The following is a 16661-nucleotide window of genomic DNA, read 5'->3' as shown; positions in this document are numbered from 1 at the left end:
CCGATCAGATTCTGCTGGATTAGAATGGGGTAAAACCGGAACAGCTAGAGGAGGTAACAGCTTTAGACAACATGAAAGGAGGCTAAATGAACAAATCATGTCAGCAGAGAGCCAGCTCAAATAGCCTCCTCAAAGGGACCACCTCTAAGCAGCCACATTGTTTGACATCTGTTTTGCAGCTTGGCTCTGAGCAGCGGTTTGTGTTGAGAAAGCAGTGTGCATATATCATCTTTGGCCCACATCCAAGGGGGTCTTGGCCGCTGGCTAGGTTGTCCGATGCAAACTTTTCACGAGGAGGACAAAGAAACCAACAGAGGACAGTGGTGCTGAACTGTTCTCCCCAAACATACAAAGTTCAACTGCAAAGCCACCTAATAAAAAAGCAAAACACAAACATCTTTTATTTGCTTTTCTTCTCCTCCCTTTTCAGCGCTGCGTGTCACCCTTTTAGGTTTCTCCCAACTCAACCATGTAAGTAAACCTGATTTAGGTTTCCTGAAAAGTGTTTGAAATTTCAAAATGATTTAGAGCATTCAGAAAGCGTTTAGTTCAGCTCAAGCATCAGATTAATGTTACGTTTGATACCGTATCAGTTTTTTGGACACTTGTGAATTTATTAGGTGTAAAGCTCACTGAACATGCTCTGTCTAAACTGTGTATCCTCTGTTTCTTTTAAACATACAAGGGATGAGATCATTCCTATTCTGACTGGAGGTTCAGCCACATATAACACCTCTCACAGCTCTGTCCTTACTCTGTTTCTTGGCGAGACACATTTCCAGACACATTTATCTTACAATATTAGTGTTCCAGATTTTTAAACATTAAATTATGTAGGCCCCCTGAGTGCACCAGTCTCAGGAAACAAATCGCAAGAAGCACATCTGATTTAGATTTTAGCATTAAAACATTTTTTTTCCCTTGCTGACTTCTAGAATCTAGAGTCCTCTGCGAGACAAGTGGATGTAATCTTAAAAATATAAATCTTCCCCACTCAAAACTCTACCTTCAGTGGATCAAGCCGGAACCCTTTACTGATAGTTAATCCTGTTTGGTTTTTATCACAAGAGTTTATAACAAAAGCTGTTCAACATGTCAGGCATCAATAAACAGGAAATGTTTTTGAAAAAAGATAATTTATTTTAAAAAAGGCTGCATCATTCATTATCAAAAACAGACGTTACAGAAGTAGAAAAGCAAGAATGAACCTTCATCTCTGACACAATAAACTGATCCTGTACATCACCAGGATGGAGACAAATGATGCTCTGCACCAAATACAGAAAGACTCTTTAATTGGACGTAAACTGAAAACACAAAATCACTCAAAGAGTGATTATTTAGAGAAATAACGTGGTTTGAATTTATCTGCGGCAAACGAAAGCTGAAAAAAAAGAAATGAAAAAAAAAACTTGTTCACATGCATATGTTGTATAAAGAAACAGGTTAACTTTAAAAAAAATATATAATTAAAAAAGATTGAACTTGAGATATCAGTATTTCATTTAAATGGACTGTACAGCTTTATGGCATTACGCCTCGTGGAACTTTGAAGTGTTTTAACACACCGTATAGCATTTTAAAAACAAAACATTTTTAACTCAACACTTAGCAGTGTAACATTGCTCATTCCGTTAGCGATCTTGAAAATGATAGATTTTAGCAATATTGGGGAAAAATATTGTAATAATAAACCACACGTTTATTGTAATAAAAAAGTGCTTAACAGGTCAGTATGTAACATTTTCATGTTGGTTTTAAAGATAGATGGTTAAAAAATCTAAAAGATGTTAAAATGCTTCATGTTTTTTAAACTTTCTAAATCTTAAACTGTTGCAAAGTTTACCTCTTCAGCATATATTCTGTGTTTCATCTGCAAGCACATAATATCGATAAAATGCAAGACGTGTCCAGCACTAAAAGAACAAACATGTCATTAAAAGCTGCATTGTGTGCTTTAATGCTGAATATGTGAAATATGAAATAGCTATTTCTGCTGTGGCGAGAAAAAAAAAAAGATACCTATGTTTTTAGCTTCTTTGAAGGGACCTTTTTAAAGCCTTGGTTCTTCTGATCCTGGGTAGTCTCCTGGTCAGGGTGAGTTTGGGGCATATGTGACTCATGAAGTTGTTTAAGGCTGCGGATTTGTTGCTCCTTTGATGTTTCTCGCTGGGCCAGGCGTAGGAGACGTTTCAAACTCTTCACCTTTTCCTTCAGGTGACTGTTTGCTTTCTCCAAGGTACGTACTTTCTGAGAGAGATTCCTCACTCTCTCCTCCTCCTCAAACAGAGCTTTCTGAACTGTGGAGCACAACAGCTGGGAGGAGACAGAAAAATAACAAGCTTGTTTATTCAAGCCTAACAGCAAAACATCTTATGGTCCTAAAAGACTGGGAAGTGCATGAAGATAAAAAAACGACACTTGAGTTCAAGATTTGTCATTAGTTTAATATCACAGAGGTTGGTCCCACTTAAATTGGTCAGATTGCAAAATATTGTATCTATATTAATTTAAAAACATTGGAGCAGGAACAGCAAAACAACCAAAAACAAATCCTGAATAAACATTGATAAAGGTTCTTTACCCTTAACATTTTTTTTTACATTTGTCATATAGCAGTTACAGATTTTAAAGCTTTTTATGGCTTTTCTTTATTCCAACAGAAAATCCCAGCGTGCATATTTATTCCCACCTTTAGTTGAATACAACATTTATCCTGCACAATGTCATCTGCAGTATAATGTGTGTTGTAGACCGATCACATGGTAAATTCAATTTAATTCAGTTTATTCATATAGCGCCAATTCACAACACGTCATCTCAAGGCACTTTACAGTTCAGATCATACAGTCAAATTGATTCAAAGTTTTCTATCTAAGGAAAACCAGTTGATGGCATCAACTTATTGACTCAAATGCCATCCCTCAAACTAAGCATGCTTGTAGCGATAGTGGAGAGGAAAACTCCCTTTTAACAGGAAGAAACCTCCAGCAGAACCAGGCTCAGTGTGAGCGACCATCTGCCAAGGCCGACTGGGGTTCAAGGAGACAGAAGCAGAGATAAAAAAGGCAACTGTAAGAAGATTGGACTTTGGCCTTTTTTTCAGTGTAGTCCTAGTTCTCTGACTGTGACTAACTGTATGTGCTCTCTACTTCATCTGACATTGGAGCTCACTCAAGCTCGTCTGCCTGGCTGTGTGTTTCCTGAACGAGGCAGTATGTGGAGCTGGTTGAGATTTGCCTTTTGTATTTTTGCTTATTTCTGTATGTCTGCTTCTGTCTCCTTGAACCCCAGTCAGCATCAGCAAAATGACAGCTCACACTGAGCCTGGTTCTGCTGGAGGTTTCTTAATGTTAATGGTATAGGGGAGGATTTTCACAAATTTTTGAAAAGACCCACCCTCTCTACTTAAAAAAAAAAACAAAAAAAAGAAACATGCACAATCATCGTAGTCTCTGTAAAGTTTTTATTTCTGATGCGTTTTTGTTACCAATTTACCAATTGACAATTGATGAACAAATGTGACCAAAAAAGTTTTATAAAGTTTTTAGGGTTGAGTCACAAGTTGTTGTCACATGTTTAGATGAAATAAACAGCAAAAAAAAAAAATCTACCATGGGTCTTTAAACTACATGCTGCTATCAGTTTGAGCCTAAAAAGTCCTAAAAGTGTGGATCTGCGAAGAAGCTCCTTTTGGGACTCAGATCTGCTCCTTGGACATGGACCTTTCCCTGTATAAGTCACATGAGGGAACGCTGCTGACAGGCCCTTTGGGCCATGAGCCTGTATCAACAGCTCGCAAGTCATCCAACAGATTCCACTGTTTGCATAGGAAGGAGCCAAGAAAAGGGTTTATTTTGGATGCCTGTTGATTAAAACAAGGGATTTGGGAACAGAAACAAAAAACACTGAAGGGGAACAATGTGAAGACAATCATGTTTCTCATGCCTCTTGTGTGAAGCTAGGTGTGGAGATAGTGAGAAAGAGCCAAATTAAGAACTAGTTTCAAAATAAGATTTTAAACCGGAAATAATGGATTTGCATGATCAGATTTTAATGAAAAATAATGAGAAATTTGATTGGATGTAAACAGACAAGAACTCAAATTTGAAAATGAAAGGGTTACAATCATAATAACACCAACAAAAACTTCAATAACAACACAGCGATCCGGATAAGCAAAGTGACTAAATCTAAGCTGGAGCTAGAGAAAGGATAACATGAAATGGTTCCCCTGTTTGATTGAGACACTGGTGTGAGCTGAAACCCAACGAGCCTGTGAACCTGAAACAGACGATCCAACGACCTGGACCTTTCCCTTTTGAAACCAAAAAGAAAAATTACGTCCATATGCCTCTAGCTGTGTTTCTCTGTGCCAGAGCGTGGATTTCCTCAGCAGACTCTAATGCTTCCACATGGGCCATTGGGACAAGCGATGTAAATTCCCTGCCATCAGATAACAACCGCTGAGGGTTTTGAGGAAATGTAAAAAATGTGCTGCGGACCCACATCATTGGTTAGTATATTACTTGTTGTAATATTAGCCGCCGACTCTTTCCATGGGCTCTAACTTTGGTCCCGGAGGAAATTTCTGGCAAAGTACGAAGCTTTAAAATGGAAAGAATCATATTTAGACAACGAAGAGTGAAAAATATGACAAGCAGAAAACGTTGAATTTATTTTACACCTACAAATGACTTTTACATGAGCAAATATTCAGTTAGAGACAGACGGGTTCTGCTCTATGGCTGTCAGAACCACTGAAGTTAGCTTGGAAGGGCAACAGCTGTATTCAGGTATTAGTTCAGCGAGATTTTAGCAACATTTACTGTAAAAGGCACTGATTTTACAGCCTTCTATACATGATATGCTGAAACTTTTCCTCTTAAGAAGCCTTTATACTTTGAATCATGGCGGACATTGGAGATATAACATTTAAGAACTGAACCCTGGAAAACATTTGAAAATAAGACTTGCATATAATTTGGCCAGATGCTATTGCATGGAAGGTTAACTCTGGGCTTACTATTTAAAGTTATATCACTTTAACCCTAGATAAGATGTTATGACTGAGTAATAAGTCAAGTAACTTATTGTAAGTGAATAAAGAGATCTAAATTACACATGGAAATTCATTTGTATTTAACGTGCCTGGATGGAGGAAGGAGATGCAGAAGGAGGACATGCCTAAGAGAATTCCTAAAGCTTGTTTTTGGTGCATCAACTGGTTTTTTAATACAATCTTCAACAACTATTGTGTGACTGGTCAGAAATATCACTCAATGTTAATGCAGAAGTTTTTTTTGACTCGAGGGGTTCTGCACAGTTCTTTTAAAGCAGAGAGACAAATAAACTTTATCGTTGATGCACAAATAAGACAATGCAACACAATTCTGTTGAAATATCCTAGCCAGAACAATCTTGTTCTTATTATTTCTACCATAAGTAATCAACCTTCATGGATTTTCCTGCATCTTGCTGCATATGCAAAGGCCTTAAAGTATCACCTAACACAGTATTAGTGTACAGGTTTAACAGATGATGGACTTTATCACCTGCATGGAAGCATGATGGTTCCCAGCTCCCTTTCAAAGTACAGTAAATGTGACTGTTCCTACTTAACAGGCTTGGTTATCTCCTTCACTTCATAATGCAGTTCTTTGATGATACTCTGAGGTTTGATAAATAAATATGAAAATGTCTACAAATATCAATGAGGATTTCCTTACGTATTTTTTATGAGTATACCAAGACTTCAACAATTTACTGCAAACTAGCTTAAACAACCCATAATGTACATAAGTGAGGTCCTAGGATCTTGGCTTAAATGTAATCCAAGTCATCTAAGAAGTGCAGTCTATCTCAACATTCCTCTGTAAAATAATAATAATTGAACTTTATTGATCACACGTTGGAGAAATTTACCTCTGCATTTAACCCATCCCCTTGGTGAGCAGTGGGCTGCCATCGTGGGGCGCACAAGGAGCAACCGGGGGTTAAGGGTCTTGCTCAGAGAGCAAGAGTGGCAGTCTGTGGGAGTGGAATTCGAACTCACAACCTCGTGATTCCAAGCTCTATGCCCTAACCAATAGGCTGCCACTCCCCGTAAACCATGCCACAGGTAGCTGGACACAAATGGCCCATCAGTGTCTCATAATGTTGCATCTCATTGAGCTCTGAAGATGAAAATTGAATGTATCATTTTCATCAATGCCAACTATGACTATACTCTAGCCATAAATCAGATAATTTGGGATTACCAGATTAACTACAATTAGAATAACAAGCTAAAAGTATATACATCGCTATATTGCATGTTTAGATTTTTTGAGATACAACCAACCAATGAAGTGAAAATGTTCAAGGTTTCTTTTTTTTTATTTGCTTGGGAAAGAAAACAAGCAGCATGAAAACAGTAAATGACCGTATGTTTGTCCTTGGAAGGTTTAGTGCTAAGTATGTTTTGATGAAACTCCACTGCTTTATACAATAAATATAAACTTTTACATATTGTGTCCGGCCTCCGGATGCACCCAAGGCCAATATGTCCAAAAGTTTATGTTAACAATGACTCCAGATTATAGATTATTATTAACAATGTTAGAAACATTATTAAAGTATATGTAATCACAGTGACTCTAGTCTCAGTTACTAAAAGTGAATATGTCAAATAAAATTCAGTCTGAATTTGGTTTTAGAAAGAAACCTTACCAGTTAGAATAGAACTACTTGTTTTGACCCTAAACATAATATTTTTAGATGACCTGTTAGAAATTAAACCCAGGCTGATATGTTCACAATTCTACTTTTGACATATTATGGTTATTAAATCCCCAGACAGCACCATGTTTTTCTTATTTTTTATTTTTAGTTTGTTTTTTTACTGTAGTCTAGAGGGGATTTTGCGATTTGGTGTGATCCACTTTAATTAAGGGCTAGGTCAGTCGCCATTGGTTGCTTGGTAGATAAGTAAAAACAAAGTGATACAAATTGTGTTTATGTATTTTAAAGAGGATTACTTATCCACACAATATTGTGATCCAAAATGTACTTTTGTATGTATAAACACAAGCCTGAGTTAAGAGTCAACGGATATACAAAACCATGGCAGATTTTTATTTTGTATAAATAGCTAGAAAATAATTATATACAAGGAAAAAAAAAAGATAGGAGTAAATTTGATTTAATAGAGCAGCTAACAATATACAGCCATATGTCAAAAAAGATACACGTGAAAAAATACGATTTTCCAGGGTGTTATTGGGGTGAGTAGGTGCAAAAGTAAATTGTTTATTAAAAAAAATATATATATATATATCTATATATATATAACATCAGCTTACAAAGACAGAAGAGGAACAAATATCCTAAAATTTGTTTTTAAAATGTACTGTGCATCATTGTTTGGATCATGCTTTAATGAGATGCATCTTTTTTGCGAAGTCTTGAAGCTATTTTATATTTAATAGTGTTTTTGAATGTTCCATCCCTGGCTTTCATTTTCTTAACAGTTCAGTTATTGAGTTTTGAACTCTTTCAATTTTTCCTCAGACATTGTGAGCTCTTTGTGGTGCCAAACCTCAGGAAATGTGCTTCTGGTTTCCCATGCTCTAAGAACATTTGAACTTGCCAACTTTTTCCCGTCATTTCTTTGAAAACAAAGGGATGTAATACCTAATCCTTTTTTTGTGCTCTGCACTAAGTCCAATGTCTGGGTCTTTTAAGTGCAAAACTGTTGGAAACTGTTGGGAAATCAGTACAGCTGAAGCAAAATCATTTGACCAACTGCCTTATAAAGAGGCTCTTATAAGATTAAAATAACTATTTAAAAAAAAAAAATAAGGTGGTTGGTTATAATGTCTTATTTCATGTCATTAAGTAGCAAATTTGGGTTCCAAACATTTAGAGGAAGAGGGAAAAGTAAACGGATGTAACGCAAAAATCAAGTCCTGAATTTTTAAGGGGAAAACCCAAGTCAGAACAGGGGACTGGTCCAAATCAAGGCTTAATTATTCAAGGGGTAAATTAGCTGTTGGTCTAGTCAGATTGACTCCGAAAAGGGAAAATCTCAGTCAACTCTTAAATCATAAGGACAAATCCAATTCTAAACTCAAGTCTCAAGTCTAAGTCATTAGTCTCTACTGACTGTATTTACATTTAAACATTGTTTGTATGCTATCCACTCTTCTAAAAACACAAAATGTTGTTAGTTATTATTTTGAAATAAATATCTTTAAGCACAACACACCACATGCAGATGTAACCCCTTTATCTTTTTCACCACTTTTATGTCATAAAATTATGGCTGAGAACTTGTTCCAAACAAACAAAACTGTATCAGGCACACAAAAAGTTTTGTTGCGTCACACAAAGGGGGACAGGAGGGTCTGTTCCAACTATAGGGGGATTAATTACACTTAAGGCCAATTTATGTTTCTCATGCATAGCCTCTGCGACCGTCCAATCTGTCTCTGTGCACGACCACGCCCCCCCGGCAGAGGTTCTGCAACCGTCTCCGCGCACCTAAAAAAAATCCTGACTTCGCATCGTACGGTCGCAAACCCGCGTAGACCTCAAGCAGACAAAAAGCAGCTGTGATTGGTTCTTGGTATGCCTTTCTGGCTGTCTGTATGGTCATCCTTCTCGATTCGGTGCCGGCGAGCGCCATTTAAAAAAACTGAGGAACAACTACAATGGACAACTACGACAAAAGGTTAATCGAGAAGGTTCAGAAATACAACCACATGTACGATGCCTCAGACAAAGTATATAAATAAATATATCCTCTTTGATGTCTAGCAACTCTAGATCCATCTCTGTGACTGTGATATCTTTCAGACGCGCCATTGTTGTTTTGGAAGATAAACACTCCCGCCGGCGCCGCCGAACCCGCTGAAGTTCTCGCGGGTTCTTGAATAGGCTCCTCCTTGCACTTTGGTGGGAAACTGCTGTGTGTCCCTGGAAATTCCAGAGAAGCAGAAGCAGACCAGCAAAACTGGTTCACGACCAGACCCAAGCGACATTTGATGTGTGCGTTTGCAGAAGTATAATCTGTCCTACTCTGTTGGGAGGCTGTTGCCAGGGTGCTGGAGATGAGAGTCCAACTGATAGTGCGTTTTATGTCCGGGGAACAGTGGACCAACTCTACACCCTCATCCACCCTGTGAGGAAATGCTTATTTCAGCAGTTATTATCCAGGATCCTGTTCTTTCAGCCATGACTGAGATTTCATGGCCGCAGGTGAAGTTAAGAACGGATACTGATTGGTAAATTGAGAGCTTTGCCTGTTAGTTTAGCTCTCTTTACCACAGCAGATGGGTGCAGCATCCATATTGCTGAAGCAGCTTCACCAATTTGTCTGTTGATCTCCTGCAACATTCTACATTTATTTGATTCGAAGTCTTTATCCAAATACCTTAAACCTCTATGTAGGAGGTGCTTTGATGGTTGGTATAACAAGTGTAATCAGAACCGTGCTGACAGTTAGGAAGGAGCTAGGATCACTAAGCAGTATGCTTCCTGGAGCTTCGGGACCCCCGGACATCTCTCATAGCTAAGAGATCTATGGTTGCCCACAATCCTTTGCTTGGCAGAGTCCCTCTTACACAGTTGAACAAATATATACATTATTTCGTGACACATACTTTGTGTAACACATGCAAATGTACACAGCTTCATGTTTTAGATTTGATAAGGAATATCTTAAATTGTTCACTCCTTTTGTTTAATTTTTTTTTTTTTGTAGTTCTTTTCCAGAAGGATGTTGTCCCAAGTGTCATTCATGGGTTTGTCAGCCTTGTAAGGACATCCCTAAGATTGAAGGCTGTCTGGATGCAGCGAAATGGTGCTGGAGGTTCTTCTTAGTGTTGACCCAGTGAAAGGTGCAGAAACAGGAGCTAGAAACACGAGGTAGGACGTACACATAAAGGTATTTGGATCAAGGCCAGGATTGGTGAACTCCTCTACTTGAGACAGGAAATCCCCTCAAACCTGAAGAGGCCATGCAACCCTTTTCCAGTTTGAACCATGAACAATGGCTTGGATGAGCTGATCGTCTTCCCGGTCGTCTTGCACTCAGCTGTGAACTGCTCCAGCACATACTATAGGTCTTGGCTGCCCTCCAGGTTTCACTGGAGTTGAGGTCCCCCACTAGAATGATGGAATCCCTGCCAGGCTCGAGGGTGAGGTCGCTAGTTTCAATTTCACTGCCATTATGAAGACTTTTAAACCACTTTCTCTGATTGGTCACCAAGATCATGTTCTCCTTGGGAGACCCTATGTGTTATGCACACATAAGCTATATACAGGAAAAACTAGAACTAGAATTAGGGCTTGATAAATAAAAGTAATGACGTGGACAAACAGAAATAAATAAACAAGGACTATTAAGGATAGGTGTTTTTTTAATGTCTGTTTAAAAAAAAAACTTTCAAAGCCTCAAACTTATTTTTTAAAATGCATAAACTCTCAAAGATTTAAAGGACCCATGGGAACCCTGTTTGGTAGAAATGCGGCTCAGGTAAATATTATTTGATGCCTACATACCCGGCTGTCCTCTTGAGCCTCCCACTCCGGGCTGAAGCTGTGGACTTGAGTTCCAGGTGTGCAGTTGGAAAACTGGAAAAGACTAGCAAACATGCGGTGGTTCTCTGGAGTGTCGGGGAAGATGGGATCCTGGAAATTAACTCCATGTGGAAGAATGTTGTAGTTTTCATCCATCCTAAATGACATGAAAAAAAAAACAAACACAAATTCTCTTATTTAACAAGAATAACTTGCATGCATGTCCAACTTTAAACTCATGCAAACAAACATGCAGAAAACAATGACCAACATTCAACAAGAGTCACTTAAAATGCTTGAAAATCATCATCCTATTCTTAATTTTTTACTTTGTGTTTTTCCTGAACATAATTGATTATAAGTGCTCACAAACGCAAACCACCAGGTCCTTTTATAGATATACCTTCCCATATTTAAAGAAATGTTTTTACATTACTATGTAGTTTTGTTACTAAAATGTAATCTTGTATCATTGAAAAAAAGTGTTGATGACTGAAGTGAGTGAATTACAAGGTGAAATGGATTTATGGAGAAAGCTTCCTATCTTCAGGAAGTGGTTTTCATCTGGATTTCATTTCACGGCCCTCAGGGAGCATCTTTGGTCTGGCTGTCCATATCAGAGGCTGCGCTGTCGGTACGTTCAAATGGAAAGGGGAAGTTCATGTTTTACTTCAGCAGAAGATGTCAAAGGTTAGACGTAATCAAGAGAACCAAAAACTATATGGACTTGTTGATTCAGAGTTACTTAAAAGAACCCTAGGAAGCCTGAAGAAAATAATGAAATAAAAGAACATCAGGTAGAGCTGATTAAACTTCGTAATTTTGAGTATTTATTAACAGACAGTAAAAATCCAGGAGGAGTGAAAAATAGAGCAATTTTTAAAGCAAACGTATGACTTTAGCAGCACAGTCAGTCTGTATTTATGGTTCCAGAGGGAGATGGTCTCTTCAGGGTTAGACTGACTGATTGGAGAAGCTATTTTTGTTCTAGAACATGTTTGGGGGAGAGAGAAAAACTCACCCAGAGAATGGATAACAGGTCTTCTGTAAGTTACTATTATTAAGCAGCATAAAAACACTGCATAAAATGAATCTGCTGGGGGTTTAAAGTGCAGCCACACCTTAGAAAATCTAAAAGCAGCATTTAAAGCTGTATCTATTGTCTTCAACCTAATCCTCAATTGATTTCAAAAGGTTAATCCGAGGTCAAATGTCACCAACAAATATCATTTAATAATCAGAACCTGGTGTAAAATATTCAGACCTAAAATTTTAAAATATGATGAATCATATTAATTACTAAGTGATATAAGGCATGCAATGTTATACTGTATGCCTCCCTGAAGCTTACAGCATATTATAGACCATGACAAACTGGAGCATAAATGCAAAATTAAAGGAAAAGGACAAAATGGTTTTCTAATAATTTGATAGATTAAATCCTACAAGTATATAATGCATTTATTTCAAAAGATTTATTCGAATTAATACTATGCGGAGCTACCTTGTCTGTATTTATAGTAGCAACTGAAGCTCTGTGGCGTACCTTTGCTGAAAATATTCAATGGCATACACCCAAATGTTAGTCATATTGGGTTAAGAGCTAGGATGAGTTAGGATTTTAGGATTTCGATTTTAGGATTTTAGGATTTCGACTGAACCTTTCTGTCAAATGAATAGACTTGGAACTAAAATCAGGGTTTTGTTCCAGCTGGAAGGTAAACCTCCATCTTTGGCTGCCAATAGCAGGGTTTCTTCACCCATTACTTAGCTGCATCCAGCTTTCCATCAGCTCGGACTAGCTGGCTTGACGAGCAACCCGACAGCTTGCGACTGTGATCTGTTACAGTTGCCATGATCCATTCAGATTGATGTGCAAAGTTGCTTTTTCTCTACTAGTACTATTAGATGGATTCTGAAGATGCTGCAGTGATCTAGAGCTCATGGACCTTTCAGCTGAATCTTTGATCAATGCTCTTGCACAAGCCATCCGATAAGATGAATGGCCTTGTTTTGGCACAGATGCAACTGTACCACATTCTTTTTTTATTTCAACTTGTTGACTCAAGTAATGCCCCTTAGATGCTGCTTATTATTTTAGGACCTAGGTCAGCTTTAAACGGTCTCTCTCTGGCCCGTCTGCTCCGTCTTGAGGTCTCCGTTATGTTGTTAGTCCATGTTCTCTAAAGTTGCTTCCACAATAAACAGGAATTTCGCAAATTTTTTCCCCTGATGCGATTCTGATGCTTGTGCTGTGAGTATCCGCCGAGACCCAGTACCGATACCAGTATGTTACAAAAAAATATCATAATCATATGAGGCCTGCATGAATGTGATATGATTGTAACTGTAGGCCTGGCTGAGGTCAAACCATGGAATGGAAACATAAAGATCATTTAAGCCATTTTTTTTATTTTTATGAAACATTATAAAAACAGCACTAGTAGTAGAAGTAGCAAGCTCTCCAACAGGTGTCAGGTAATCAGCTCTTCACTCATCTAAAATAGCAGGTGGCAGCACAGAGCAACTGTTTTAAGAGCGGCTAAGAAGAACTGTGTCAGAACTAACAGAACTAACAAGAAAATGGATTACTATTTTAAATTATATGGTATCGAAACAGTGCCTGCACTCCAATACTCAGGCAAGCAAAAGCACATAAACTGACCATTTTTTTTGTCTTTTTTTATGCATCATAATGAAACCCCAGAGACTTTATTTAGAGCAGCAGTATTTCAAATAAGATTTAATTATAAGGATGTGTACTGGGTTCCAAAGTAAAAATGGCTGTCCAGAATTTAATTCATGGGTATCAGAGTAAAGGGGTCTTTAAACAAATGTGCACAACACATGTTTAGGAAAAGTTTTCTTTTCTTTGTTAAAAGGTCTATAAAAAAGGTCTATAAAAAGCATTAAATTCATATCATGCTCCAGTATCACATAAAGTACCAATAAAATACATCAAATTTTCCAAAAACGTAAAAAAAAAACACAACCGGACTCTGTTTTCACTTTGTTTTTGTAAACAAAGTCCAGCGTTTTTTGGTTTTTTTGTGATGATAAGACTTAGACTTAGACAAAACTTTATTGATCAGATGTGTCTTTTCACATGCAATATAAGTTCTTAGCAATTTTAGAGTCAAAGTAACTCCAAACTCAATAAAAGTAAACAAGGAGTTAGTGTCAGGCTAAGTTAATTGCTGAATTTTCAACCCCAAGCCACATCTGTAAGGGTTACAACCAGGTCATGCATGTCATATAAGGCCAGCTTTAACCTCTGCACAGCAAGTGTTGGAGGTAAACGACCTAAAACATAACAAATGATGTAGTCTTTAAAAGTATATAGTATTCATTATAAAGAAAGTGGAAATGAGGGGAAAAAGTGCAGAGAAAAAAAGTGCAGAGAGCTTTTTTAAATATATAATGATGATGTATATAACTCCTGGGTGCAATCAAACTTTAACCCAACTGCATGCATGGGGAACTTTCAATAATGACTCAGTGAGTCCCATAAATAAATGATGTGGACGCTGTTCACCTTAGAAAGAAGTAGTAATTGTTGTTTTCGGTGACGCTGTAGGTGAAGCAGGGTAAGTATCCCAGACCGCTGATGTTCAGCCTGGATCCTGCAGGGACCTCCAGCATGGAGCCCCAGGACTGATCGCACTGCAGCTCGATCTCTGCGGAGAAGAGCAGGTCGGTGTCGTGCTGCCAGGGCAGGTAGTTATAGACGCTGTAAGACTCTTTGTGCAGAGCCAGGACCTTTGCGAAGACGATGATCTCCGCCAGCTCCGCACGGCACGCTTCCGTCTGCGGTCTCCAGTCGTGGGGTAACTGACATCCCCAGCTGCCATCAACGCTGCCAGCTGCCAGAACAAGCCCCAGAATAATCCACATGGTGCCACGGAGAGGACTCATCTGCTGCTCCGCTGGGCGCACCAAGGCGCACAAGACCCGGGATGGAAACAACACAAGGGGGAAAAAAACAAACAAAGTTATTTGACATATGCGTGCAGTGATGCACTTTCTTCACCCGGGAAATATTTCCCTTTTTTTCTTCTTAAAAAAGAAAAAAGAAAAAAAAAAAAAAGAAAAAGTATTTTGCAGGATAAAGAAGTGGAGAAGACCGCTGTAGTGTAAACTTGTCCAAGCAGAGCTGCAGCTTAAGCACACCAGCATCCTCTGGAAGAAACTACCTCTGGAAGGCAGAAAGACAAGCAGCAGCAAGGACTCATTGTTCAAAGATTTCTGTAAAATGTTCTCCGATTTACAGGGAAATTAAAAACTAGTGTCTCCTTCCCAATATTTGGACATTGTGTCATATATTTAAACAAATCCTCGGAAAAGTACAAACTTTTAACTAATAAAACTAAAAAACATCTCTGGCGCCATCTGGTGGCCAAGATGAGTAAAAAACTCTGAGTTATTCCTTTTAATTTTTAAGTATTTCTAAATTAATTTCTTCTCTGTTGATATTTACGGAAGAGGATTAGGGCCACTGAAAAAAAACAAAAAACCCCAACTTTTTTTTTTTTTAAATTTTATCTCAGTTTAATATAGGGAAAAAAGTCAAAATTCTGATTTTAATCTCAGAATTCTGACTTTTTATTTCCGAATTCTGACTTTAATTTCCGAATTCTGACTTTAATCTCGGAAATCTGACTTTTTTTCTCAGAATTCTGACTTTTTTCCCCATATTAAACTGAAAAAAAAAAAAATGTAAAAATTTGTTAACTTTTAAATTTTTTTCAGTGGCCCTAATCCCCTTCCGTAAATATTTGTAAGAAAGGGGGTATCTTTTAAAAAACAAAACAATTTAAGCGGAGGTTTGTTAGATTCTTCCTTGTTAAAAGAGAATAATTGTGGCATGAAAGTCAAATAAAAAGTTTCATTTTTAATAATAGATTTGTTAAAATTAGTTATGACATAAAAACAAATATTTTGGAAAAAATGGTTTTGGACCTTTGGGTTACATGCAGGGGTGAGAACTACTGTACCATTACAGGTTTTTGCTGAAAGAAATGTAAGAAGGCTGTTTATGACATTACTTCGTTAAGTAGTTTTAAGCAAAAGTCTTTTTAAACAGAGTAAAGCTACTCATGTGTTGATTTATTGAAAACACTTGAATAAAAATTTAAAATTTATGCAATTAAGCAAAGAAAAAAGGTAATGTTTTGTGTCAGTTCGTATATCTTTTTGGCTAAAATTAAGCAGCTCTATAAAATGCTGACTGAACTGTGGTCGCTCACACTGAAGACACCGCTGGAGGTGTCTTCCTGTTAAAAGAGAGTTTTTCCTCTCCACTGTTGCTACAAGCATGCTTGGTGTGAGGGATTGCCTTCTAGTCAATGAGTTTATGCAACCAGATAGAAAACTTTGAACCAATTTGACTGTATGATCTGGTGAACAGTAAAGTGCATTGAGATGATGTGTTGTGAATTGGTGCTATAGAAATAAACTCAGTTGAATTGGTTAGAAATATACTTATATTTTCAAATATGTTTTCTTTTTCAACATAAAACTTGCGAAAACAATAATTTATGTTTCTCTGCAGGAAATGTTATCTTTGCTTCTGAAAATACATGGATTTCCCCACTGCATATTGAAAGTAAATGTGTGTGACAAAAAAATAAATTAGAAAAAAAAAAACATCTATATAATTTATTTGCCATTTTTTTATGCCTACTTTTGCGTTATAATATATTTTATTTACAACAGCATTCAGTTTGAAAAATTGCCAAAGCGAAGACATTATGTTACAAAATGATCATAATAAATAATACTAAATGAGTGAGATAAAAAAAAAAAGGTAGGTGAAAATGATGAAATTTAAAGCAGCAAAAACTACAATTAGTATTTAAAGCCTTTGTGTCGAGTAAGGTTGCATTATTTATTAGTTATTTCTGTTTACTCTTTTAAATGTTATGGCAATTTACCATTACTGTTTTGCTTATTTTTCTTTATTTGTTTATTTCATTGACTTATTATTTTTATTGACTTAATTCATTTTTTATTGAGGATTGTGCTACTTAACACATTTCCAGGTGAAATCGGGTAATCATTTAATTATGAGATCTACAGTTCATCTTTCTGGATAAATA

General features: G+C 37.2%; 1 protein-coding gene across 1 annotated transcript; it reads right to left on the bottom strand.

Moving 5' to 3' along the window:
- Positions 1 to 1134: 1134 nt before the first annotated feature.
- Positions 1135 to 14852, bottom strand: LOC107103662 (coiled-coil domain-containing protein 3-like). Its single transcript, XM_015403450.1, has 3 exons — positions 14099 to 14852; positions 10546 to 10720; positions 1135 to 2316 (listed from the first exon to the last, which is right to left on the bottom strand). Exons 1-3 carry the CDS (start codon positions 14476 to 14478, stop codon positions 2023 to 2025), a joined length of 849 nt encoding a protein of 282 aa, XP_015258936.1. The 5' UTR covers positions 14479 to 14852; the 3' UTR covers positions 1135 to 2022.
- Positions 14853 to 16661: the final 1809 nt, after the last annotated feature.

The sequence above is a fragment of the Cyprinodon variegatus genome, unplaced genomic scaffold, assembly GCF_000732505.1.
Source record: "Cyprinodon variegatus isolate N-32 unplaced genomic scaffold, C_variegatus-1.0 Scaffold1500, whole genome shotgun sequence".
In the NCBI taxonomy this organism is placed as follows: domain Eukaryota; kingdom Metazoa; phylum Chordata; class Actinopteri; order Cyprinodontiformes; family Cyprinodontidae; genus Cyprinodon; species Cyprinodon variegatus.
The sequence above is the reverse complement of the archived record's forward strand: the minus strand, read 5'-3'. Positions and strand labels throughout refer to the sequence as shown.

What these genes read in the sequence shown, in the direction of transcription:
- LOC107103662 (XM_015403450.1), bottom strand. Translation starts at nt 14,478, where the DNA reads ATGAGTCCTCTCCGTGGCACCATGTGGATTATTCTGGGGCTTGTTCTG. An exon ending in AATTACTACTTCTTTCTAAG is followed by an intron (nt 10,721 to 14,098) that starts GTGAACAGCGTC and finishes CATGTCATTTAG; the next exon opens with GATGGATGAAAACTACAACA. An exon ending in AGGCTCAAGAGGACAGCCGG is followed by an intron (nt 2,317 to 10,545) that starts GTATGTAGGCAT and finishes GTCTCCTCCCAG; the next exon opens with CTGTTGTGCTCCACAGTTCA.